Source organism: Falco peregrinus, chromosome 17, assembly GCF_023634155.1.
Source record: "Falco peregrinus isolate bFalPer1 chromosome 17, bFalPer1.pri, whole genome shotgun sequence".
Taxonomy (NCBI): domain Eukaryota; kingdom Metazoa; phylum Chordata; class Aves; order Falconiformes; family Falconidae; genus Falco; species Falco peregrinus.
This window is the reverse complement of record NC_073737.1, coordinates 5,586,947-5,611,067: the sequence shown is the minus strand read 5'-3', so window position 1 is coordinate 5,611,067 and position 24,121 is coordinate 5,586,947. Positions and strand designations below refer to the sequence as shown.

At 43.4% G+C, this 24,121-nt stretch overlaps 2 protein-coding genes across 22 annotated transcripts in view; both read left to right on the top strand.

Moving 5' to 3' along the window:
- The window catches only part of AAK1 (AP2 associated kinase 1), an 85,499-nt gene extending 77,566 nt beyond the window's left edge, over positions 1-7,933 (top strand). For 16 of the 18 annotated variants that reach the window (XM_055820231.1, XM_055820232.1, XM_055820224.1 and 13 more), the window contains one exon: positions 1,550-7,933. In XM_055820231.1, coding sequence (XP_055676206.1) covers positions 1,550-2,709 — 1,160 coding nt within the window. In that variant the 3' untranslated portion in view covers positions 2,710-7,933. Of the gene's footprint in view, positions 1-89; positions 1,516-1,549 lie in introns of those variants that run through there. The other 2 variants (XM_055820243.1, XM_055820246.1) reach the window with 1 other exon arrangement.
- Positions 7,934-9,179: 1,246 nt separating this feature from the next.
- On the top strand, positions 9,180-24,097 carry NFU1 (NFU1 iron-sulfur cluster scaffold). 4 transcript variants are annotated; one of them, XM_055820254.1, is made up of 9 exons: positions 9,191-9,265; positions 11,358-11,464; positions 14,297-14,432; positions 16,976-17,042; positions 17,881-17,995; positions 19,114-19,177; positions 21,390-21,564; positions 22,328-22,416; positions 23,241-24,097. In XM_055820254.1, exons 1-8 carry the CDS (start codon positions 9,219-9,221, stop codon positions 22,373-22,375), a joined length of 759 nt encoding a protein of 252 aa, XP_055676229.1. In that variant the 5' UTR covers positions 9,191-9,218; the 3' UTR covers positions 22,376-22,416; positions 23,241-24,097. The 4 variants fall into 4 exon arrangements, with proteins under 4 accessions (XP_055676227.1, XP_055676229.1, XP_055676228.1 ...); XM_055820253.1 differs by having other exon boundaries at positions 23,238-24,097; XM_055820255.1 differs by adding an exon at positions 10,531-10,720 and having other exon boundaries at positions 9,250-9,265; positions 22,328-24,097.
- The last annotated feature ends 24 nt before the right edge of the window (positions 24,098-24,121 follow it).

Below are 24,121 nucleotides of genomic sequence, written 5' to 3'. Positions count from 1 at the left end.
GCAGGCCGTTGGTTTGCATTGGCATAGTGTTCACCGTGATAAATGCCTTTTTCCTTTCCTTGTTTTCCTGTATGCTGCATTTCAACGAGGACTGGGTAACTCGGAGGCATTTGCGTGATGTGACAACTGGTCTTGCTCTGCTTCAGCCTGTATTCTCAAAATCTCACAATAATACCTGGTAAATATATAACCAGCCTCCTGGAAGAAAACACCACCGTAGACGTACTGTTCCTGTAATCTGAGATTAGCAGCTAAGGTTAAACCATTGCTGGCAACATAGGCTTCAGGAAAGATAGATAGTATTTTTGTAGAGTAACTTATAAAATGTTCACATATCTACACTGTCTTTATTCAGCAGTGTAATGTATCTAAGTGAATAGTTTCCCAATAAATACAGATTTTGATGCCTAATGAACGACTACTGTGTCTTTAATTGTGAGAAGTGACTGAGAAGGGGTTAACTTGCATGCATCTATAGACTTGATCAAGAAACGGTGCCTTGCAGGCTGCGATGGGTGTGCAAGTGTGAACGAGTAACCTGGGCGATGATGCTATTTTGTCACAGCGGGGTGCGTTGGTCAGTGGATACCAAACAACCTCCTTACCCTCCTCATTCGTTCAGCAATTCAGACTGCTTAGTTTTCACGTGCCTTTTTCCTATCCTCTTGCTAACATGAGTCCAATGACATACTCCTAACCCGCCAGTAGTTCTTTGAAGGTAAGATATCTTCTGTTCTGTCTGTGTGAGTTGTAAGGCAAAACCAACCCCATCTTGGGCTCTTGTAACTGGAGGAGGGCAGTCTTCTGTCTTGTTACACTAACACAGAAGCAAGCCAGATCGTTATGTTAGATACCTGATGTGAAGTCATGGTATGGAGCGTTTAAAATCACTTGTCTCGCAGTGGTTTAAAGTAATGCTGCTGTAGTTACCAGGATTCATTAAAAGCTCTATGCTGACCTTCATTCTTTGAAATGTGTGTGTTACTCTAGCAGTTTGTAGGGCATCCCTGTGTATTTTACATGCCCGAGTGTAATTCCACGTATCCGTGGGATGGCTGACAGAAGTAGAGGCTGTGCCAAGCTATAGATCTGCTTGTAGGGCAGTCAGTAAGCAACAGTGTAGAATGAAATGACAAAACTTGCCTGTTTGCTGGAGCTTCACCCCAGGCAGCAGTGTTATGAAGCAGGAACCTCTCCTATGGTGGTCGTCATTGTGGGTGGCAGAGAAAACCTTGTGGAGTGGTGCTGGGAGTGCTGGATGTGCCCATTCGTGTGTCAAACATCTTCCATCTCGGAAAACCGGTGCTTGTGGTGTCCCCAAGCTGTGAAGCAGTGCTGAGCTGTGTGTCAGTTTGTGTGTCTGTCATAGATACCTTCCCTGGCATTTTTATTTTCTTTTATTTCCCCCCCTCTCCTTCCCATTTTTCATGCGTGATGGTGATTTAAATCTGAACGGCATGATGTTTCTTGTGGAATAAGTACCTTTCGTTCTTATTTACGACTGAGGAGATGGGGCTTGTTGAGTAACGCTCTTCTCTTGCATTTTTAGGTCTGCAGAGGGATCCGGCCCTATTCCCAGTTGTAGCTCTTGGACTCTGTAAAGGACCTTCTGGCAGTGATGGACTTGCTTTGTACAAGGGTCAGTCTGAGATGCTGGCGGTGAAAACACAGCACAACTCAGAGTCAGACTACATAACGAGAGATGGCCCTTCAAGCAACAGCTCCTTCTACAGCAGCGAAGGCGAGGGGACAGACCACGAAGGAGATATCTTGGATTGCAGTGGGTCCAGGCCTTTACTGATGGATTCGGAAGAGGAGGAGGAAACCTGCAAGCTGTGCGCAGGGTTCCTGCAGCCTGCACCCAGGGAAAGACGTGAGGCCTCCAAAGAAGATCCCCACTCCCAGTCTTCCCAGGCTAGAGCAGGGGAGACGCTGTTCCCTGCCTTCCAGTTGCACACCGGGGAGGTTTTTAACGAACCGGATGTTTTTGCCACGGCTCCTTTTCGAAGCTCAAGAAAAGTGCCTGATGAGGTGGATGTCTTTACCAAAGCTCCTTTTATCTCCAAGGGCAACGTGGCTCTTAGACATCCAGAAGAAGCAGATGTGTTTCTGAGAGCCCCTTTCACTAAAAAGAAAAGCGTGGAAGAGTTGACTTCCCACAGTATGGCTAAGGAACCGTTTGCTTCACCCGTTTTCCTAAGTCAAGGAGGTGATGTCCAACACAGAGCTAACCCAATGTTCCCAAGCCTGGATTCGGCAACGCGTGGGTCCATGGCCTCGGCGAGACCTCAGTATCCCTCTGCCGGGTTTACTCAGCTAAGCAATATTCATCCCTCTTCTGTCAGAGCTATGGAGACGCAGGAAAACATCCCTTCTAAAGGTGTGCCGCAAGAGCAGGGCGGCAGTGCCAGTGAGAGAAACCAAGGAGGACACGCGCTGCCCCAGGAAGCCGTGCTGGGCTCTGTGGTTAACAAGCCTTTCCGTCCACAGTCCTTGTCAAAATATTCCCGTCATTACAGCCCAGAAGACGGACAGGGTCTCGAAGCCAAGCCCATAGCTGCTTACAAAGTGGTTTCTCAGACCAACAGGCAGGCCATAGCAGGATCTGTTGCTGTTGCCCCTCTGTCTTCCAGGACTACAGACCTGCCCGGCGGGGATCCGTTTGCTTCAGCACCCTTTCCTTCCAAAGCGGGAAAGCAAAAGCCTTAATCTGCTGTGAGCTCGGAGGTGTGCTTCCCACAGGACCACCTCTCGCACGACCTTGAACCTTTTAGTTGAAATGAATGACATAGCAATATATATATATATATAAAAAAAAATTATTATTTTTTTGGTCAGAACTCTATTTGCAGTGATACATAGTTGAACCATTTTAAGTTATGTTAGTTAGTCTGAATGCCTGGATCTCAGGATCTTCATATCCTTTTCAGTTGCTTCTCACCTTCCTCCTCTCACTGTCTTCCCCCCCATTTATTTTTTAGATGCTTTTCCAAACCAGTAATACTCTGTATTTTCTGGTCCTGGCTGGGGAAATGCATTATAAGATGAATGAAAAGGTTTATTAATTACAGAGCAAGTCAAGCCGGACTTGCTAGTGCTCTGGAAATGAAGCGATTACACAGGTTAAAGGGTTATTGCGACTTCTCTCTTATCAGTGGGGGCTTGTCTGTCCCTGCTGCCTGGCAGTGGTGACAGACCTGGCAGCCGCGGCTCCAGAGCCGTTCAGCTGTGTGCGTTTGTAGGTTATAGGCACACGGCGTGGGAGCAGGGCAGGCGATGGCTGGTACCGGGTTTGTGCAGTGCTGCTGTGAGCAGAGCCGTGGCATCGCGCATGCAGCATTTCTTTGCTCGCTGTGACGTGTTAACACGTGGAAGTGCTTCTGCCTGGGGGCCTGTGCTGGAGCCCAGAGGAGTCGGTGGAAGGACCCACAGTGACTTCAGTTGCTTGTTTTGCAAATGCTCAGATGTGTGAACTTCAGCAAAGTGATTTGTCAGGCTGTTATTACTGCTCTTGGTTGGAAAATCGAGTGATTGGGCAGAGCTTTCAGTTTTACTTGCATATTTCCTGTCTGGTTTATGCCAAAGTGTAGGACCCAGAAATCTGCTTATGGTGTTGTGAAGGAGAGAGCCGTGCATTTTTACAGTATTAAAAATACGCCTTATGGAGAAATTTATTATGCAAATAACTCGATAGGTGTCCTGATCTACATACCTCAGTGGTGTAATTCAGCATTGGCTGCAATCTGGTTAGACTGATTTATACTAGCAGAGAGCTTGACTCTGTGTTTGTAAATTCTGCCTTTTGTTTTCCTGTTGAGGATGAACCTAAACAAAATCCATTCACACTCCTTTGGTAATCTTTGCTCTGTTTCTGAAATACTGTGCTTTCTACCATGTTTCCAAAGAGAAAGACAACTTGTTTTTTGTTCGGTCATCGATGTAGTGAATCCCAATATAGCATTTAGAGGAAAAAAAATGCCTGGGCTGGCAGCTGGGCGGAAACAAAGCAGGCTTTGCTTCCTTCTCTTCTCACTAATGTAAGACAGAGATAAGAGTGAAACAAACCTCTCATCTTTATTTCACAAAATGCCTGGTTGCATAAGTTATCTTAGATCTGCTATTTCTGGCCTGCAAAGGCTACTTGTAAGTGTGGACTGGCTTTCAAAACATCCAGTTACAGGGACTCTTTGGGCTCCGGGTCCCTGATGAATCTTTGCTGTGCCATAATCCATCCTCCTAATGGGTGTTGGTGCTGCAGAATGTCTCCCAAGAAAAAAAATTTGATAGTTTTATTTTTAAGGACTTGACATTCATGAAAAAAATCCCCATTTACTCTAGTAGCATCTGGCCAAGTCTCTTAAAAGTCTTGCGGTGGCCACTTCTCAAGGGACTTTGTTCATTGTCATGTGAGCTGGAGCTTGCACTGAGGGCAAAGGACATATTATTTTGCGTTTGGGTGTTTCCTGCAAGTGGCTTTGAGGTCTTTGGTGTTTGCAGGAGACTTGTTGGAGCAATGGGTAGGTTGCTGAGATCAGGGCTGGTTGTACGTAGAGCAGGTTCCTGCCCTGCCTGCTTTCTGATGTGTTTGTACTCAGAGAGAAAGTACTGTGAGTACTGTCGCTCTAAGAGAGGGAAAGATCAGCCGTAGCTCCTCCTGACTCACTGGGGTCACACCTGGGAGAGCTTCTGCCGTCAAAAACAGACTTCAGTCTAGTTTTGCAGGGAAAAAACCTGGCAGGGCCTCCAGTACATAGCTTTGTCCATTGTCCAGATAAGTATTAAAGGAATGCAATAGGCATAGTAAAGATGCACGTAAAAGCTGCTTAAACAAAGCAGAACATTGCACAGTCCGGGGCTGACTTGCTGCTGACTTTTAAGCCCGGCAGCATGAGGGGAGGATGGATGGAAAAACCCCTGAATGCTGGGAGCTGACTAGCGAAGCATCTGCAAACAGGAGTTACACCGACTGCTCTGTTTCCTTTCCCCTCCCCGAACTCAGTTCCCCTCCAAAATACCTTCACTTGCAAGAGACGAGCTAAATGTTCTGCTGATTGTGCTAGGTGTGGGGATTGCCTGGGAGAGGGAGAAGCATAGACTTCTTAAGATCTTAAAGCCCTGGGGTGGGGAGGGAGGATACTTGAAAGCAGGGAGGCTGTGTTGGCTTGCACAGCCCAGTTGCTGGTGAATAGTGATCTGCCGAGCCCAGGTCAGGTCAACTTGTGTGGAGCCAGAAACCTGCCCTGCTCTGCTGTGCTCTGCGTTAAGTAATACTGGTGCATACCGGTGGTTTAGGGATTTTTCTATCCTCTTGTCACCACCTCTTGAAAACAGAAGTACTGTAAAGAAATTTCTGGATTTCCCTCGACATATTTTTCCAGCAAAGATGAGGCTGTTGTTTATTGTGTTTTGTTGTCAATTTTCCATTTAAGTATATACCCAAAAGGCAGTTGTTTTTGGTTTAAATATATACCCCCAAATCGGTTGTTGCTGGACTGGATCAGTGAGAGATGCTGAGAATGACTGGGATAACAAACTGTGAATTCAAGGGATACCGAGGAGACTGGGCACAAGGGCCCAGATTTATTTCAGCACACAGCCTGCATCATGGCCATGCGTGCAGCCAGGAGGCTGAATTTGGCCTCGAGCTATTCAATTTGCTCAGAAAGCTGCTGGAAGGGAGGCCAGGCCTTGGTGGTGCAGGGATGAATCTGTGGAACAGGGAGATGCTTCGCTGGGGTGAGCAGGTACCAATGTATAAGATGACAGTTCAAGGTATTACCTCTGCTAACTGGATTCAGGTTCTCCTTCCTTTCCTTCATGTTACTTGAAAAATTGCTTTTGGACAATTCTGTGAAACTTCTTTCAGTACCACGTCCAGGTCTCACGTAGCTGATGCTGGAGAAGCATTAGCCTGTTCACCTTCATGCTTGGTCTGGAGCCCCTTGCCTCTTGCGTGTGTGTTCGTGTCGGCGAGGCGGAGATGAGCTGCGTGTAGTTCAGACCTTGCTATCCTGCACTGCCAGCCAAGGGAGAAAGGGAAAATGCACCAAGGCGCAGCGAGGTGTGCGGGCTTGTTTACAGCCCTGATTCAGGTCGGGTCAGGCTGAATTTTCAGCTAGCATTTTGGCAGCTTTTATGTTCTTCAAGCACTTTACACAAAGAGCAAGCTAACCGTGACCCAGAAGCTAATGATCCTGCCAGTGTACATCTAGTGCTTAAATGGTTTTAGATCTCTTTTGGGGAATGGAGGCAGCTTGTTTGTATCTCTGCATGTGACCTATGAAGTAATGGGACTTTCGGTTATGGTCAGAAAACTGAATTTCAGTGCCTGTTAGTCTGATATCCTTCTTGTTTCCAGCCTGTATTCCTCCTAATCCTGTACTACCAGTACTGCAGCTTCAGCATGATGAATTGTAAGTGGAAATTTCGCTTCCATAGTCTCTGAAGCTTACTGGTTTTAACGAATGTGGAAGAATAGCGCTAATTGTTTTCTTTGCCCTGCAGCCGGTGATCGTAATGAAATAAGACCGGTACGGCCTCAATGCAGTGTTCTGAAGTTGGTTTTCTGAACAGAACCACTGGTTTTATCTTTTTTTAAAGCTGTAGTAAAATTCTGTTAACTGCCCTGGGTCCTTGTGCACGGCTAGAGGCCCACAGTTATCGCTGCAGTCCTGCGACAATCGTAGATTCATGCAGGGAAAGGAACTGGTTCTTACCCATTGCCAACTTCAGCTTGAATGCACTTAAAGTCTCTCTTCAAAGTGATTAATCAGAGTTTCTGCATGGGAAAAAAAAAACACCAAACCAGCAGTTGGCTTGGCTCTCTGTGCCTCACTGCCATGATGTTTGTACAATGCACGTAACGGGACCAGCTGCCGTGGTGTTAACCTGCGCTTTCCGCAGCCTGCCGCAGTATTTTTGGGGCTGTCCCCATATCTCCTCTCCCTTCCAGCCAGCTCAGCACTAGTCGTACTTGGTTTTAAGTTTACAATCTTGATCTCTGGAAGCCAGCGCACACTTAATCTGTAATGCACACTATGCATGCAACAATAGGTGATACTAAGGTCATAACAGCAAACCCATGTAAGCAATCATGACACACAGCACTTGAAGCATGTCTTCAGTGTGACTTAAGTAAGACTGAGTGAGATCTGTTTAATTGCTGAACTCTCAATCACTCCAAAGTGGTAATCAATTACTTTAACTCAGCTTCCACCAAAGACTCTTGTGTTGGGGAGTTGAATTTTTGTGGGTTCTTGTTCTGTTTTGTTTTCTCATGGTGTTAAATCAAGGCCTTTCAGTACACTAAAAGACCCCAAAGCATTTTTACAGTAGTATCTTGACAGTGAAATCTTGTTCCATTCTGAAACACATTCCTGAAACCTGATCAGCTCTGTTAGTGTTTCTAAAAATAAGCTACAGTCTGTAGTTTCCATTGTAGGTAGGGTAAATACTCTCACACCCACACACCAACTGAGAAGTACTCCCCTGTGAAGTTAGAGGGATAATGATGATCCACTGTTCCCCAATCTCTCCCCTCCAAAGGGAGAAATAATTGCTTGCAGGGGTGGGGAGGACAGGGTGCTTGCTTCGGTGTAGGACGCAGCTGGTAGAGCATCACTGCACGCTGAGTCCAGCAGTGAAAGAAACTCCCTTGTTTCTGCGTGGATGGAGAAGGGGGAGCTGGAAGCGTCTGTGGTCTCCACTAACTGTGACAAACAATCTGTGGCTCCTGTCCTAAGAGCAGTGTTTCATTTGCACTGTGTTGGTTATTAAGGTAATTCTTAGCGGTCTTGGAAGTACCTCTGACTTGCAGATTTGATGGAGTCAAGTTTTGCACTCCGGGTGTGATCATCTGTGTTTCTGGTAATCATGAAGAAACGTTTGAGTTGTAAACTTACGTACATTTTATTAAAACTGTATCTGATTACAATGCATCCTCGCTGCTGTGCTTTCCTTCTCCCCTCCCTGTGTGAAGTATTTTTGCTGGATACAAAGAACTTGGTTTGTAACCAGTTGTTCCTACCAAGGTACTGAACTCTGTCTGTCCCTGCTATTTTATCTGGCAGTTGTCAAGTCAAACTGATCTTAACTGCTTTAAGCAGAGGCTTTGAGCAGTGGATATTCCAGTTTACAGGAGAGAAGCCTTCATGTCTAGGGCAATGCTACAGCCACAGGCAGTGCAGAGCTGTTGAGCCCTCCCTGCAAGCCTGGGAGCTGCTGCTGCAGGAGAGGAGGTGCAGAACAAACGCATTCTCCAAGAGGATCAGCCATACATGAGCGAACCGGTCTGTGACTGCCCGGTGCCAGGCGGAGCTGTGCATGTGTGTGGGGGGAAACGCCTGGCTATCCAAGAACAGGTTTTGGCAAAGCCCAGGGAAAACGTGCTTTCTGTGAGTGCAGCTGCATGCCAAGGTACAGCCAATCCAGCAAGGAATGACTGAAACGAGGGGCTGAAAGTTTGTTTAAAGGACTTTGGATTTTAGGTTGTATTAGTTAGTTGTAAGAGGATAAGCAGCTATGATCGGCCTAGTGTAAGTGACTTTCTGGTCCAAGGTCGGTAGGACTGTAATCATATGGGGGGGGGGGGGGGGCAGGCAGCCACGGCCCAGGCGCGAACTGGAACCTCATCATCTTGCTGAAAGTGCAGACGTGTCTCCTTCCTCCCCAGGGAGACTCTTCCTCTTCTTGTTCCTCCTCCAACAGCCCTGCATGGCTGCAGCAACACCTGCAAAATCGAGAGCTTCCACCTCAAATAAAATTTGATCAAAACAAACGCCTCACCTCTGACTTTTGCTGCGGGTCCCCATCCCCGCGAGGTTAATTTACAAGCTGTTGATGGCTTGTGAGGCTTGGGGGGCGCAGAAAAAGGTTTTTTGTGTGTTACTGGGCTGGGTGGTGAAAGGAGGCCTGGAGGGGGCTGTTCCTGAGCGCTCTGTGGTAACTGCCCCTTCCCGCCGGTGAAGAGGCCGTGCCAGCGGCTGGCACAGGGGCAGCGCTCTGCAAAGGTAAGAAGGAATTACTGAATAAAACCAAAAAGTATTACCCTTGGGGTGAGGGAGAGGGGGAAGGAGGCGTTGTAGATGGGCGTTTTGTAGGGAAGAGGCCGAGCGCGGGCTGCCGCCGGCAGGGGCCGCCGCCGCGCCTCAGGCCGGGCGGGAACGGGGCGGGAACGCGGCGGGAACAGGGCGGGGCGGCAGCGCCTGAGGAGCGCCAAGATGGCGGCTGCGCGGTGGCTCGGCGCGGCGGTGGGGCTGGGCGGCCGGTAGGTGACCGCGGGGCTCGCTCGGCTCCTCGCTGCCCCGGCCCGGAGGAGGCAGCCCGGTTTGTGTCCCGGAGGGGTCCCCTCTCGCCCCTTCCCTGCGCGGCTGGGGGGGGGGGGGGGGCGGCCGTGTCGTAGCGAGGGGCAGCCGGGCCGCGCCGGGCTCTCCTCGCTCTTCCCCTTCCCCGCTGCAGCAGGGCGGACGGGGAAGAAAGAAGCTGTCTGTTCTTTCTCCTCGTTACAGACGGGCAGGGAGGGGCCGTTTCGTCATCCAGCCCTCTACAACAGCGAGGCGTTAATTCCCCCCGACACGCAGGTCCTGAGGGACTGTGCACCCCCCTGTGCCAGGTGCGAGTCCTGAGGGGAAATGCCCCCCACATGTGCCCAGGACCCTGCAGCCAGGGGTAATTCCCCCCCACACGTGCCCAGACCCTGCAGCGAGGGGTGATTTCCCCCACATGTGCCCAGACCCTGCAGCGAGGGGTAATTTCCCCCACCACCACCATGTGCAGCGGATCATGCAGTGAGGGGCACTGCACTCTCCCACGTATGTACCCTTAGGGCCAAGCAATAAGGGGAAATAGTACCCCTGCCCGCAGTTGCTAAAAGCTATACAATAAGAGGAAATTCAAAGGATAGTGTGCTGGTGGGCACATCTTCTGCTCTGTGCTGTGGACTGTAAAATGCATTATAATCTTTATTCCCCAAAGCTGAAGGGAGAAAGGAGAACTATTCTCTTAGGGGACCTTCCACACACATCCCATTGTGGCCTCTGTACCTGCAATCCAGACCATAAAAGCAGGCAAATAACATGATTCGGACTTTTTATGTGTTCATGTCTCCCTCACTCACAGCAGGAAGGTCCATTTAATGAGAGCTTTTCTCCTGTTACCGTGTTTGAGGAATCTGGGCCTAGGTGTAGTGCTTGTGTTCAGATTTATGACCCCCGGAGAGAATCTTAGTAACAGCCCTGCAGGTGTGATACATGCAGTTTACCTGCTTTCCCCGCTGCCTCCGTACCTCATAAGGTGAAGAGAAACCATATAATAATAAATGCTCTCTATGTCCTACCTACTTGTGACATAAGGTGGGTTTTGGTTACGTTTTCTGATTCTCACTTCGCTCTGAAATACCTGGATGCTGTTGGCTGTGCTTACAGTCACAGATACCAGATGTGGAAGCAAGTATTCACACTTTGGAAAGTTAGGCCTGTTACTCCATCGCTCTGTCTTGCCTTTTCTCTTAATGTTTTTTTTTTCTGTTCCCAGCTTTCCCCCTTTTAACTTCCATCTGAGCAGATGATGCCACCCCTATTTTGACTGCTGGTGTGGGTTATGTATGGAGCAGGGCCTCTTTTTAACTGGTCTGGATTAATTCTGGAACAGTACTTGTACAGGAATATACTGGATTTCTTTATTCCCCAAAGAGAAGAAATACACAGAGGTGAACAGGGGTGAGGTATGGCTTGGTACCTGTAGCTAACAGACTTTTTATCTTTCATCCAAATGTTGTATTTTTTTCTTATGAGAATTGTTTGTTCTAAGAGTAGCCGTTGCGTTACCTTTTTATCCTGACTTGCATCTTCTCAGAGTCACATAGGAGACCCTTATGTTTGACCAGCTAAACCCACAGAGTATAGGGTAAATACTAGCTTTGATTTAGCCTCAGGTTGGATTCATCTCAGCTGTCTGTAATCCTCTGAAAATTAGATGCTTAGGCCAAGCTAGATTTCCAGGTACTCACTACAGTCAAAAGGAAGACGAAAAGGCTCCTTTAGGGTGACTTAACATTTTCTGTTACAGGTAAGTAAGGTGATTTGCCTGTCTTTAGTGACTGTGAAGGAGCCTAGATTAATTTTTTTAGGTGGCTAAAATTGGAGAGTTAGGTGTATTTTATTATGAAATGAGAGAGAGGGAGCACTGGAAAGGGGGAAAAGGAAGGGACATTTTGCAGTCTAGCCTGTGAGCTTGCTACATTACCCTAGAGGTTTAAGCCAGGTGAGTGTCTTGCTGAGTAGAAGCATGTGAAATACTTTTTCTGTGGGGTAGTGCAAACTTTTAATTTGGAAAATGTCAGTAAAATTATTTTTTTCAAGGTTTTGTCATACGATGTTAAAAGATCATAATTTGGCAACTCGACAGTCTTTCCATCAACTTCTGCAAAAGAAACAGTTTCTTCCATCTACAGCATGGCATAACACAGGTAAATACTAGTTAAAAATGAATAGATGAATGTGTTGTGAGGTTTTTATGTCTTGTGGTAATAACGGAAGCTGCCTTCTTTCTGCAGTCTGTGTGTGGTAACATTTCCTTGGTAGTCTTTAATGAAGTGCTAGTGCATTTGGACACTTGGAGCTTGGGGAGAAGATGTGGATGACTTTCTTAGGTGTTTGATTATATGTGTTTTTTCTATACCATTCAGCCTTACAAGGGGCTTTGTTAGTGCAAAATATTGCTTGGGCTTTGCTGCTGTTCTTAATTTAATTTCTATCCTGGCGTACATGTATCTGTTGTGAAAGATTTCATGTTGCCTTCTGTCCTGCTTCAGCTGCTGAGCTCTGCCAGATAAAATCATTGGCCATCCAGATAAGGGCCTAACAAGGATGAAAACAAAGCCTTTCATTCTTAGAGCTGCAATCTTTTCATTTTTTAATTTCTTCTCTCTTGAAAATGCATCCATGTATGGTGCATTAATGGTATTCTCCAATAATATCTGCAACTTGGTATTGTCCTGAAAAAGCAATGTTTAAGATTGAGTTTGTCATACCTATTGGATTTTTTGGTAGGCTATAATGCTCAGAAAAGGGGGAAAAAAATAGAAAAAATAAAATCATGAAACTTGCACCACAGAAAAACACTATGCTTTCGCACCTGCCTGAGGGTTTTGGCAACTGCTCTCCAATGCTGTAGCAGAAAGAGTCCAAGTCAAAAAGTTCTGCAGGTGCTGCTGCATGGCATTAGTCACAAATGGAAATCTTATTTAAATCAGTCTGCCTAGGCAGAGGTTTCTATTTAATTTTGGTTTCAGAAAAGAAAATTTTTGCCGTTCTAGTTCTAACCAACAGGCAGACTCTGCTGAGCGGACTTAGTATTTCACCTGCTTCTGTAAGTGTCCCGCTAAAGTTGGCCTCTGCGTGGTGTCTTCCTCTTACCTGCAGCATATGGCAGAACAGAATAATGAGCAGGTACAGATAGCATTCTGCAGAGGGCTGAAAGAACTGGTAACAGGTGTTAGATGTAGATACAGCCAGTCACTAACTGCTGAATAGCAAATGCCAAGCAAGTTCTTCAGAGCTGTGCAAAGAACTCTCCGGGTTGATTAATGACTGAAAAACCTGGTCTTACGAAGGCAGAACTTCAACTGCAGAAGACACTTTTAAAATACAGAGGCTACCCACGTGGACACCTTTTCTGGGAACTGACACAGCCGTTTGTGGTTTAGGGTGCTGGAGATGCTGGATGAACAGTGTGTGGTAACTGTTAGTGGCCCATTGCTTTCAAAAAAGGGGCAGAGAATACTCAGTTTACACCATCTAAATCCCCCGTTGGTTATTTGTCAACTATGCTGTTATACTGGATGTGATTTTTAGATGCCAGCAGGATTTGGAAGATGAATAGTTCTTCCATCTTCACGGATAAGCTGAGTAGTTGCTTGCTCTATCAGGATTATTCTTTTCACGTTAAAGCTAAGTACTTCTATGCTAAGTTGTTTTTTTCCTTTAAAAAAAAACTAACAAAAAAATGTAGTGTGTGCATACTGTGCCATTGTGTACGTTCAAGTCAAATGGGTTGTTACCATGACAGACACGGGCAGTAACAATTTGGCAATTTATAAATAGTGTGATTTGTCATCTAATACCAGAGAGCAAAATGGCAGTTTATGAAAATGTCAGCTCTTTTTGCTGCTTTAAAGCCCTCCATTGCATATTTTTGAAGTTATGTGAGCTTGTTTTTTAAGTATAATTTATTTATATATATTAGCTCCTAGAGATTTTTGGTTTTAAAAGGCATTTTCTTCTTTCCTGAACGTTTGTGTATCATTGTGTTATTTCATATGCAGGGCAAGTTAGGAAGAAGGAGAACTAGAAACAGAATTAGCGATGGGAGGCTCTCCCTAACTGATGTTCAGCTTCAGTGGGACATCAGGCATAGGCTGCCTGGACATGTCTGCAGGAAAAATACACTATTAAATGTACTCATTAAATGTAGAGTATTAAATTTTAGTCAAGATCAGGCTTTTTACAGTCTTCTAGTAAAAGACAGACCCATGCCACAAAAGGACCTTCTGTAAAAATTTATCTTTTAACCATCTTTAGCAATGAATTGTAAATAATTTTATTTTAATTTGTTTGGTCAGTTCAGTTTCTGGAGGATAAGGGATAGCTTACAGTAATTTTTCGCTCTATGGGAAATGTTAGCAGAGCGTAGTTCACTGTTACTGTTTAGTTACTCTTGGGTTTTTTTTTTTATAGTGCTGAAAAATAAAATATAAACCAACCCCCTTAGGTAGTGTGTATCTTCAAGAGAGGGCTAGTAAAACTGATCATGCTTTGAACAGGAAATGATAATGCTGGAAGAGGGACTAAGCAGCATTTGAGGATTATAAAATAAAAAAAAAACCTAAACCTGACAGAGAAACAAATTTTGCATCTCGTGGCCTTCCCTAGAAAGTGAGGCTGGTACTGGCCTCAGGCAGTTTGATGCTGTTACAGAGGATGCTTTTTAGTAAATAAAAGTTAGCAAAAGAAGCAAAGACAAGGTTCCGTTTATCGTCTTGTTTCCTCTGAGGTAACATGTTTGTGTTTATCAGGCTTCGTGTCAGTCTGGAGCCTTTCGAGGAGCCTATTGCATTGTGTTTTTAAAGTATCATTGCTGTGCAGGCTGCTGTTTGCTATAGCACAGGGATCACCCTGGTCTTGGCTTGCCAAGTAATCAGGATCCTTGACTTTCATTTAAGCTACTTAGATTTGATAACATTATTTTTCTCCACATCCCCCCCCCCCGCCTTTTGCCTTTTGTTTTTGTAAATTTCCAGCAAGAAGCATGTTTATTCAAACTCAAGACACACCAAATCCAAATAGTTTGAAGTTTATTCCAGGGAAGGAAGTGCTGGAGTCGAGGACTATGGAGTTTTCCACACCAGCTGCAGCATTTTGCTCACCTTTAGCAAGGTATTATTTAATACATCATAATTTGTTTGGGGATCAGTATGGGCTGTGTGTCTACAACTGATGTTTTTAAGCACAGCTTCTGATCATTCTGCTCTTCATGCTCAGAAGTAGCTTGGTTGGGTTTATGTTTGTAATGCTGCTTTACTTTGCATAAAATTAAAGCTGGGAAGGTTGTTGTTACTAAAGTAGTCTTCCTGTGAGTCTGCACTCCCTACAGCTGTATCATAGCAGAACGCATCATGGTCTAGTTCATGTGACTGAATTGAGTGGTATTATAAATCAGTATTCTCAAACGGTTGTTGCATCACTGGTGAGACCTCTGGCCCTGATTTCGCAAAATCATTCCCATCAGAATACTCTTTAATTCAAGTAGTTACTTGGAAATCATGCAACTTTTCAGAATTGGGAAATAGAAATAGTATAAGGAAGTAAATAGTCCCCAAATACCGTGAATTAAATGCGGTAGCTTGCTTGTTTTGACGGATGTTGGTGCTAACCTGAACTTCAAAGCCAATGGATTTTTCCTTTACAAAAGGTTTGTGTTTCAGTCAAGGGAAAGCTGGGTTTGGCCCACACTTTGGGGCTGGATCTGTAACAGGTCTTGGGAGTTGCAGCATTCAATACCAAAATGCGTAATCTCGAGTAAGGATCACTGAGCAAATAATTGATTTGTGTCATCTTGGTACAGAAGGGGTTTGGAGCACCATCACAAGTCTCTCTGGGACTATTTGGAAGCATCTATTTTGCATGTTTGTCATTGCTGTCGGATTAGCCTCTGAAAAGAAACTGTTACGTGGGTGGAAGGGCTTCAGTTTGAGAGTAAGATCCAGAAATGCTGCAGTAGGTTACCCCTGCAGATCCCAGTTTAAGTCATCTTTGTGTCTGCTGGAAGAATTATATGCAAAAGTAGAAGCTGTTTCTCATGAGATTCTCTCTAGGAACTGTAGGGTTTCCAGAGGTTTCTTGCAGAGCTATTGGAGGGCAAACGGGATCTTTACAAGCAAAACTCTGTGACTAAAAGTAATAAATATAATGCAAAAGCTTTTTGTGGACATCGAAACATGTTTGTAGGATCTCGTTATGCCAAAGTGTATCAGGTTGCAGAATGAAATGGACTCTCAGAAAGAGGCTTTTTGTTGTCAGATATCTGCAAATAGAGGTTATCATCAAAGATGATGTATGTGCTAGACTGTACTGTGGCAAAACAGCCTGATAAGGTATATTGTGCAGGTTAATGGAAAAAAAAAAAATCTACTATATAGCGTTAAATCCCAGATTATGTTTTGTGTAAATGGAATACTCATTTATTTTAAAAAGGAGTATTCATTTTCTAAAGAAGAAATAAAAGCTTCCTGAAGGGGAGGGAGGGGGGAGAATTACTTAATTGATCTAGGATGGTTTGATGCACTTGCATAATTTCATTGTTTAAGTAACTTTAAAATTTAATTGGTTTGGTGATGTAAAAGCCCGATACACATATAACTGTTTGATGTGTAGAAATTCTTTCAAATGGGTATTGTGAAATCTCTTCTGTCATTTTTCATCACATGTATCTTTGTGATGAGATTTCCAGTTCCTTCATTTATTGCATTTTTGAGGTTTCCAGTCGTTCAGGAGAATATTTTTTTTTCCCCTTAATTACAAAATCTCTCTTACAGCCTTATGCTGTATTTACCTCAAGGTGCTTCCTCCTTTTAATGCTTTTTAAAATTATTTTTATTTGCTGCTCCTGAAGAGTAAACACCATTAACTTATTCTGTAGATGAGTTTGGTGGGTTTTATTTAACCATTTATGGAAAAAAATGTTTATACTCTCATTTTGCTTTTTATACCTAAAATACTGTCAAAAATAGGCTCTTTCCTGTCATCTAAGTTCTTGCGTTGCTTTGAATGTGTGCTAATTCACCACCTGGTTGTCAGGTGCTATATGGGGCCATCTCAAGCAATTTAGTATGAGGCTTAAGCCTTTACTAAATCTTCATATTTTTCACATGCCATGCAGCTGACTAAAAATAGTGAAGATTGCTCACAAAGTGAGTTGATGTGTTAAGCCTTGTGGACTGCTTGGCACTAATCCCTTTTATTTAATGGCAACAGAGCTGAAGGCAGTTTTTATTGGGCTCAATTACTTCAAATAACTTATTTTAGTCTAAGAACATTCCTTGTATTTGCACTACTCCTACCTGAAACGATTGGTACCTAGTGGTTTTGGTCCTAAACAAGTAGTTTTTATATACAGAATATAATTTTGCCTCCAAAGAAGAACTGGAGAGAGAGAGTAATTCTTTAACACATCTAGTGGAAAAGTCTTTCTTGTAAGGTGTGTTCAGTGTCGCTATGTGCACTGCTCCACAGCAGGATCTTCCGGCTATTCCTAAGCTGTAGGTGAAGAAAACGTGTGTTTCCCTTAACGGTTCTGGTTTTAGCGCTCGATTTTGACTAGAAGTGTGTTCTAGAACTTTTTTTCTGTGACAGATTAAATAAATCTTTAGGAGTTTGCCTGAAATGTGTGTGCATTTTGGTTTTTTTTATTTTCCTGACAGGCAGTTATTCAAAATTGAAGGAGTTAAAAGTATTTTCTTTGGCCCAGATTTCATCACCATCACCAAGGTAAGCAGAACAGAGGTTCAGATGTTCTAAAAGATGCGCTGGGATTCAGCTGTCCAGTAAATGGCCATAGAGAGGATCCAGTCGGACTCTTGGGCATGCATAGTGAGAGTACCAGAGGCAGTGTTCACAGGCGGCATAAAAGGAATTGCCTTTAATATAAAAGGGAGAAAAAAAATCACAGGGTGTGGATAAGCACTGGACAAGTTTGCCCAGCGAAGTTGTAGGTTCTTTGATCTTGGAAGTGGTCAGCATTGGACTGGATGAGGCCCAGTGCGACGGTGAAGTTGGCTCTGTGTCGAGCAGGAGTCGGGATTAGCTGACCTCCAGGGAACGCTTCCAAAGGAGATGATTGTCTGACGGGATGAAGCACATTGCAGGCAGTGCTGTGTTTACCCAAGGTGTGGAGCTCATGTCAGCAGAGATAAGGTGTTGCGTGGTAACCACGCAGTTATGCTCTTACTGTGTGAAGAGCATGGGGCAATTCAGTAAGTGATAATTTGGCTCAATGTTAAATGGAGGCAAATGATCTTGAGTCTCTGAAACAGTTTGGTAAAAACAGGTGTCAAATAATGTATTTAGGAGACTTTCACATCTTTAGTTAATCTTTTAATAGCACTTGGCTTGCAAGCAAGGAAACCTTTCTGTTTATTATAAATTGAGTCTTACTCAACTTTTTTGGCAAAGCTGGACTTGGCAAAACTATGAAATCAAATCCAGGTGTCAATTGTGAGAGCCCATTATGATATTTTTAATCTAAGAAGAATCTCTGCGTAACTTATTACTAGGAGGCAGATACTCTGTGTTTATTCTTTTTTTTTCCCCCTTTTGATTCTTATAGGAGAGTGAAGACCTGGATTGGAACTTACTGAAACCAGATATTTATGCAACTATAATGGATTTCTTTGCCTCTGGCTTACCTGTAGTTACTGATGAGGCACCTAGGACAGATACAGGTAAATCAAACTCTTCAGGAAGAGGCCGGTATCTGCCTTTGCGTTTAGTTTTTGTGAATCCAGAAGAGCCTCCACTTGTACCTCGGAGAAGCATGCAGGAGAATTTAAAGTACAAATTGCTAAAATTAACACAGGAGGGAATTTGCAGAATGCCTGTAGTGGAAGCAATGCTGCGCTCGCTGTACAGGAGCTGCTGGTCCGTGGGTATAAAGCCTGGCTCTCATCTGCTGTACTATGAGCATATCTTCATGGGAGCTGTGCTGAGCTATGCGTTTTGGCAGTGTGGACCGTGTTCTGTTGTACTTAGTGTGTGTGTGAAATATTTTTTGAAGTTCTGAGGCTGCATTTAGAAAGCTGTGGGGTGTTGCTGCATATCCTTTTCGTATGGGCACCTACAAAGGGTTTTATTTTCCTCCTTAAATCAAAAAGGAGTGCCCAGGCTTAATGTCCGTGCCTTAACAATAGGTTTATGGTCTTAAATGAACAAGAAATAGTAAGATATATTTTTCAAACTGTAATAGAAAGTAATGGAGACTAAATTACAATGTAACTAGAGGGCAGTTTTTCCTCATTTGCAACTTAGCAACTTAAACAAATTTTCCAATGTTTTAAGGAACATTATGACTATTGAATTTCTCTCTGCTCTGTTGTGTCTGGTTTTAATGTCAATATTAACAGAGATTTTGTTTTATTTGAAAAGGTTGTCTTTAAAAATGCTTCTGTGACACTTAACGCTGAGCCTAAAATTGTATCTAGAGCTTCTAAACCCAGACAGGTTCATAATTCTTAAGTTGCTAAAACCTTCCTTCTGAGGACCCTGCCTTAACCACTGCTTCCTTATTGGATGTTTGTTGTTGATTCCTTTAAAAGTTGGTGCCACTGTTGTCTGTTAAGGCCTTTGCCTGCTGAGAACAACTCTGAACCAATACTGGGTTTTGGTAGTGAAAGCCTGGGATGTAAATAAGGACAGAGAAAAATACTTTGAATTTGGGTTTTGGTTTCAGTCATTTCAGCAGTGTTTTTAATGCTGTTTCATTCTGCCGTTATAGATTTGCAGTGTTAGTAATGATACTGGAATCCTCTCCGAGTTCTAATTTGCATGTTTTTCTTTTCCCAAGGTGCGTCGGAAGAAGATGATGAAGTTGTACTGATGATTAAAGAACTGCTGGACACAAGAATAAGGTAAACCAGGAACCTTAGATCACTTAGATGGAGTGACTGGGGTTTGGATTTATTTAAGAAACAGTGTATTTTTGTTTGGGTGTGTGTGATTTCATGGTTCAGTATCTAGTGGGGGGGGTTCAAAGTGCAAAACTGGCCGACGCTGAGAGTGCTGTTTCCTCTAATTGAAAACTTTCTATCTGGCTTTCCTGTTTAAGCAAAGTGTGTGCTGAACCGAGTCCTTATTGCTGAGTGATTTTAGAACAGTGTATAGTCTTACTCTCCATAAGACATTTAAACAGGTTTGTTGGGTTTAACCTGGCTGTTTTTAAATGGTGAAAACAATGCCATCTTTCTTTTTCTTTTCTCCTCTGTTGTATTAATCTCTGTCTTCACTGTACTTCCCTTCCAAGTATTCCAAAGTAGTTTACATTCTTGTATTATACTCTAAAGCAAAATCTGCTAGTGGCTTTCCCTTGCTGTCTGGGCTTCATTCTGTTGCAGTTTTATTGGTATTCTAACACACAGCTTGAATTTAGAAACTGCTGGTAACTAATGAAGTCTCAAGAGCGGCTATGGATCATGTTGTTTACCTGAAGTATATTTTTATGCTCATTAATTGCCTTGCAGAGTGAACTGAAAGGGATAAGCAACTTGACATTTTAGATGTAGGGGAAAATGCTTGATGTGTTCCCGAATCTGTGATACCCGATGGCAACATCTTCTCCAGCTCACAAATTCCAGGACCCAGCAGCTTGTGTGTGGGTCAAAATCATGGAGTTCAGTTTAATTTTTCCGGAAGTTATGATGCTGCGTTTTAAAGTGATATCACTTAATTTAAAGATTTGGTTATCTCAGCTGACAGATGGTACTGGTTAGCTTTCCTGAAAGGAAAGAGGGAGAAAAGCAGGAATAAACTGGAACGTTTTTCCCAAATGTCTATGAAAAGTGTAACCCAAGTATATCGTTGTATAAAGCCATGATAGCAAATAGCATACAAGAGGCCCTGCTCTCGCTGCGTACGTGGCCATTTAAGCTCCCTCTGGTATGTTAGTTCTTGATTTCCCAGTGGCTATTCGTAACAGTCACGGGATTTCTGCCCAGATTTCTGGTTTTCCCCACCTTTTTCTTCCATTTCCTTCCCCCTGTACCCCTTGGTGGACCAAGAAGCTGTTGGTGAGAATATTAGCAGTAGTGTATCTTAACTTCATTTTATAGCAGGGTAGTTTACAGAAGCTATATATAAACTGGTGGCACATACAGAGAATTTACTGTTTAGTTGATTAAAAAATTATGCAAAGAAGTTGTCAGAAGGTGCAGGATGGAGGGAATGTAGATCTGAAATGCCTTGTAGTGTGTTAAAACAGTTAATTTCAAATAAGAAAAACGGAATTTTTAGTCATGTTCTTTGGCTTTCTGGAACGAAGATAATTTGCTATGGTGAGTTGTTAATAAATGTGTCCGATTCATAGGTTATTCTCTTAGGAGTGTAGTTCTCAAAGAGTTATTTTGGAAATCAGTATAAAGAGCTTCTGTTAGAGTAACTTGATGGTTTTAACTTGGTCTGGGAAAGTGTTGCTATGGGGATACACTTACAATGCAGGGCATTTGTTGCTTGCAAATGGAGACCAGGCTGCAGAAATGCTAATAGTACGGGGATGTGATCTTATCAGATGCTGGCTTCTTCACCCATTAGCAGGATTAAGTTTTTATAGTTGAGTTTTTTTCCTGATCTCTGTAAGCTATGGTGAACTGCCTATTTATTTATGGAAGCACTTTAGAACTTCTTATCGCTGTCCCTAGTCAGCTAACAAGATGCACGTGCTCCTGAGGTAGGACAAACGCCTATTTGGCGCATAACTGAGGCAATCGTTGTTACCTGTGGAGACTGCCTCAGTGCAAACCGGTATGTCTTTGCAGGCTGAATCAAGCTCTACTCCTAAGGTGCTTACCCACGGCCCTAGAACTTCAGTGGTTTTTCGTATGCTGCTGCATTCGTGTCAAATGTGTTTTGCTTAACATCCTACGGAAAACACAGTAGCTCTCTGTGTGAGAGAGTCCAGCACAGCATGTGTTGTTGGAAATTTGAACCAGGTGGTTGTAGAGAAAGAGGGCTTTAGTTACTATATCGTGACAGTTCTTTGTGTGTGTTAAATTTAGCTTTACTGAAGATTTCTGGAAGGAAACTTATTTCAGCTATACTTGCTTTAAATTGAGTATCGTGTTCCACCAGGCCGACAGTGCAAGAAGATGGTGGTGATGTTATTTATAAAGGCTTTGAGGATGGGATTGTGCAGCTGAAGTTGCAGGGTTCATGCACCAGCTGTCCCAGTTCCATCATCACCCTGAAGAGCGGGATACAGAACATGCTCCAGTTCTACATCCCTGAAGTAGAAGGCGTGGAACAGGTGGGTTGGTGAGAGGTAGTAGTTGTTTTCTTTTTAAATGAAAAAGAAGGTCTTTGTCCCTTTCCAGCATGGAGAGGTTGGCAGTTTAAGCAAAAGTACAGGATGTATAGGTGTAGTTTTCCTGAGTTGGAAACTGTATCTTAGCAAAAGCTACAGAACCCTAAAAAGCCCCTCACACCAAAATGCACTGGGGCTTGCCTGGCTGGAAAGCAGCTTTGCAGAAAAGGACTTGGGGTGCTGGTAGATGCCAAGTTCAGCCTGAGCCAGGAGTGTGCCTTTATGGCAAAGGTGGCTGAGGATACCCTGGGCTGTATTTAAGGGGAGTATTGCCAGCAGGTTGAGGGAGGTGATACCTCATTGGACTGTCTCCTTTTCTACTGAGGAGCTCAGAACTGGGCACCGTTTGCCAGCAATTGTTACCTTTGTGCTTTGGTGACTTTGGGTGATAAAAAGCAACAAGCTTTTGTCCCCTAAAATGCAGATTCTTTAGCTTTCTCATTAAAAATCCGATATGCTGTAGTGATTGTTCTGGTGGCCTTTTGTATTAACTTCACCAGCTCCTATTTCAGCTGCGTTTCCTCCTGGCATTTTTGATCACAAGGTTTTCTTTCCTTTGTCATGTGACTATTGTCATTCAGCTGTGTAGGGTAACTGCTGTTCCCCTTGGGTCCAGCAGGGATTTAATGTAATAAATTCTTTAAACCCTTAGTCCCATAGGATTGCGTAAACTGTTTACCTAAGCTACTTCTGGGTTTGATTTCAGGTTGTTGACGACGACGATGACGTGGAGAAGGAAGCAAATTCTCCTTAAGCTAGCATCATCTATGGCCAAATAAGTATTTACCTCTTGGTGTACGTAAACTGTCCTTGTGCTGAGGAGCAAACAAACTTGCCTTTCTTTTCAGAAAAATAGTTGCATTTATACCTGTGAAAATGTATCATCGGTTTAAGCCACTAATTTATTAAATGCCCTGCATTCAGAAAAGAATCCTTTTGCTCCTCTTTGTACTCTGTGTGAAGAAAGAAATGGTGGGCTTCAAAACTGGTGATGTGCCTCTGCATTTTTCTTTCACACCAAAAATTCAAGACTGGCAAAAATAGAAGGCAGAAGTAAAGTTTCTTGACTGGTTTTTGTGCAAGAGAACTATTAAATGTTTATTCCCCCCAGCTTCCTTATGGGGCTTGCAGGACTCCCTGCCTTTGGTCTATAACTGGGAAATTTAGGAGTGTTAATTTTTTATCAAGTCTTGTTAAAAAGCTTTTGGATTCATATCTTTTTTTGTGTGAAAAATAACCTGTAACTTCTGATGTTCATTTTGGAGGATGTAATATTGCCATCACTTGTGGAAAGTTACCTACTTGCTCACTACCACTGTGCAGCCAATAGCAACAGCAACAGAAAGTGTGAGTTTTGTTATAAAAATCGTATCTTTTAAAAGTTAAAGAAGATGATCCTCATCAGCTTTAGTAAGTGGAGAGACTAATTAGCTTATTTGGAAGTAAAATTGTCCAGCCACCATTAGTGGTCTGTTTGAACTTGCAAAAGGTGGTTTCTCAACGTCATACTCCAACATCAAGATGAATGTGCAGCGCTTAAGGGCACAAATTACATTTGTAGGATAGCAAAGAAAATTAATGTGTTTACCTATGCCATATCCTGTTTGTTCCTTCAGCAGTGCCAAAGAGCGCAGCGTATGTGTAACTTGGCTGCCCTGGCTGAGCAAGGGAAGACGTGGCAGAGCAGAACACGTTCCAGTTTTAGAGGCTATGGGAAGAGAAATATTTATTGTTCTGAAACTGTGATACGTAAATTGGGCTTTGCAAGTACTTCTGTTTACTCGTACGAGTAGGACTGAATTCCTTCCTGGTGCCTAGCTTTAGCAGATGACTTTGCTAACAGAAATACTATTTCTTTTTGCTGCCACAACCGAGCTGAGTTCGTGGCCATTATTTGGCTTATGGTTATTATACTGTTACTCCCTGCGTACAAAGATTTGACAGCCTCTGGTGTGTTCCCCTCTTTTGCTCCTTGCCGGTGTAATTCCACTGAGTCCCTAAACAGGATCAATTAAGTCGTTGGAGAATCTTTTGTATAGCATGCAGATCAGCATGTGGTAGCCGTAAACTTCATGTTACTTGTTAGAAATTTGAAAATAAGTGTTTTGGCAAAATATTTCTTCAGCTTTCATGGAGAGTAATAACTTACAGTCATTTAAATTCCCCACTCAGGATTTGGAAATTGGTTTGAAATTGCCACGTTTTATTTACCCTGTTACGAAGTAAGCAGTGCCTGATCTTACAAGTGTATCATGACAAAATTCCCCTCAAAGTAGGCTCACACTATCCAAAAGAGAGCTTGTGCAAACGTTATCACCGTGTTCTTTGTCAGTGAACCATAGAATGGTGAGCAATGGTTCTGGTTTCTGAAAAATAGAGCTTTTTAGGCCTAATTGGTCAAATTAATGCACGATATAAGCCAAAGCTTAAACAGCGAAGTAGTCGTTTTGTGTGTTAAATAAAATGTCCTCTTAAAGATGTGGTCTTTATTCTTCAATTA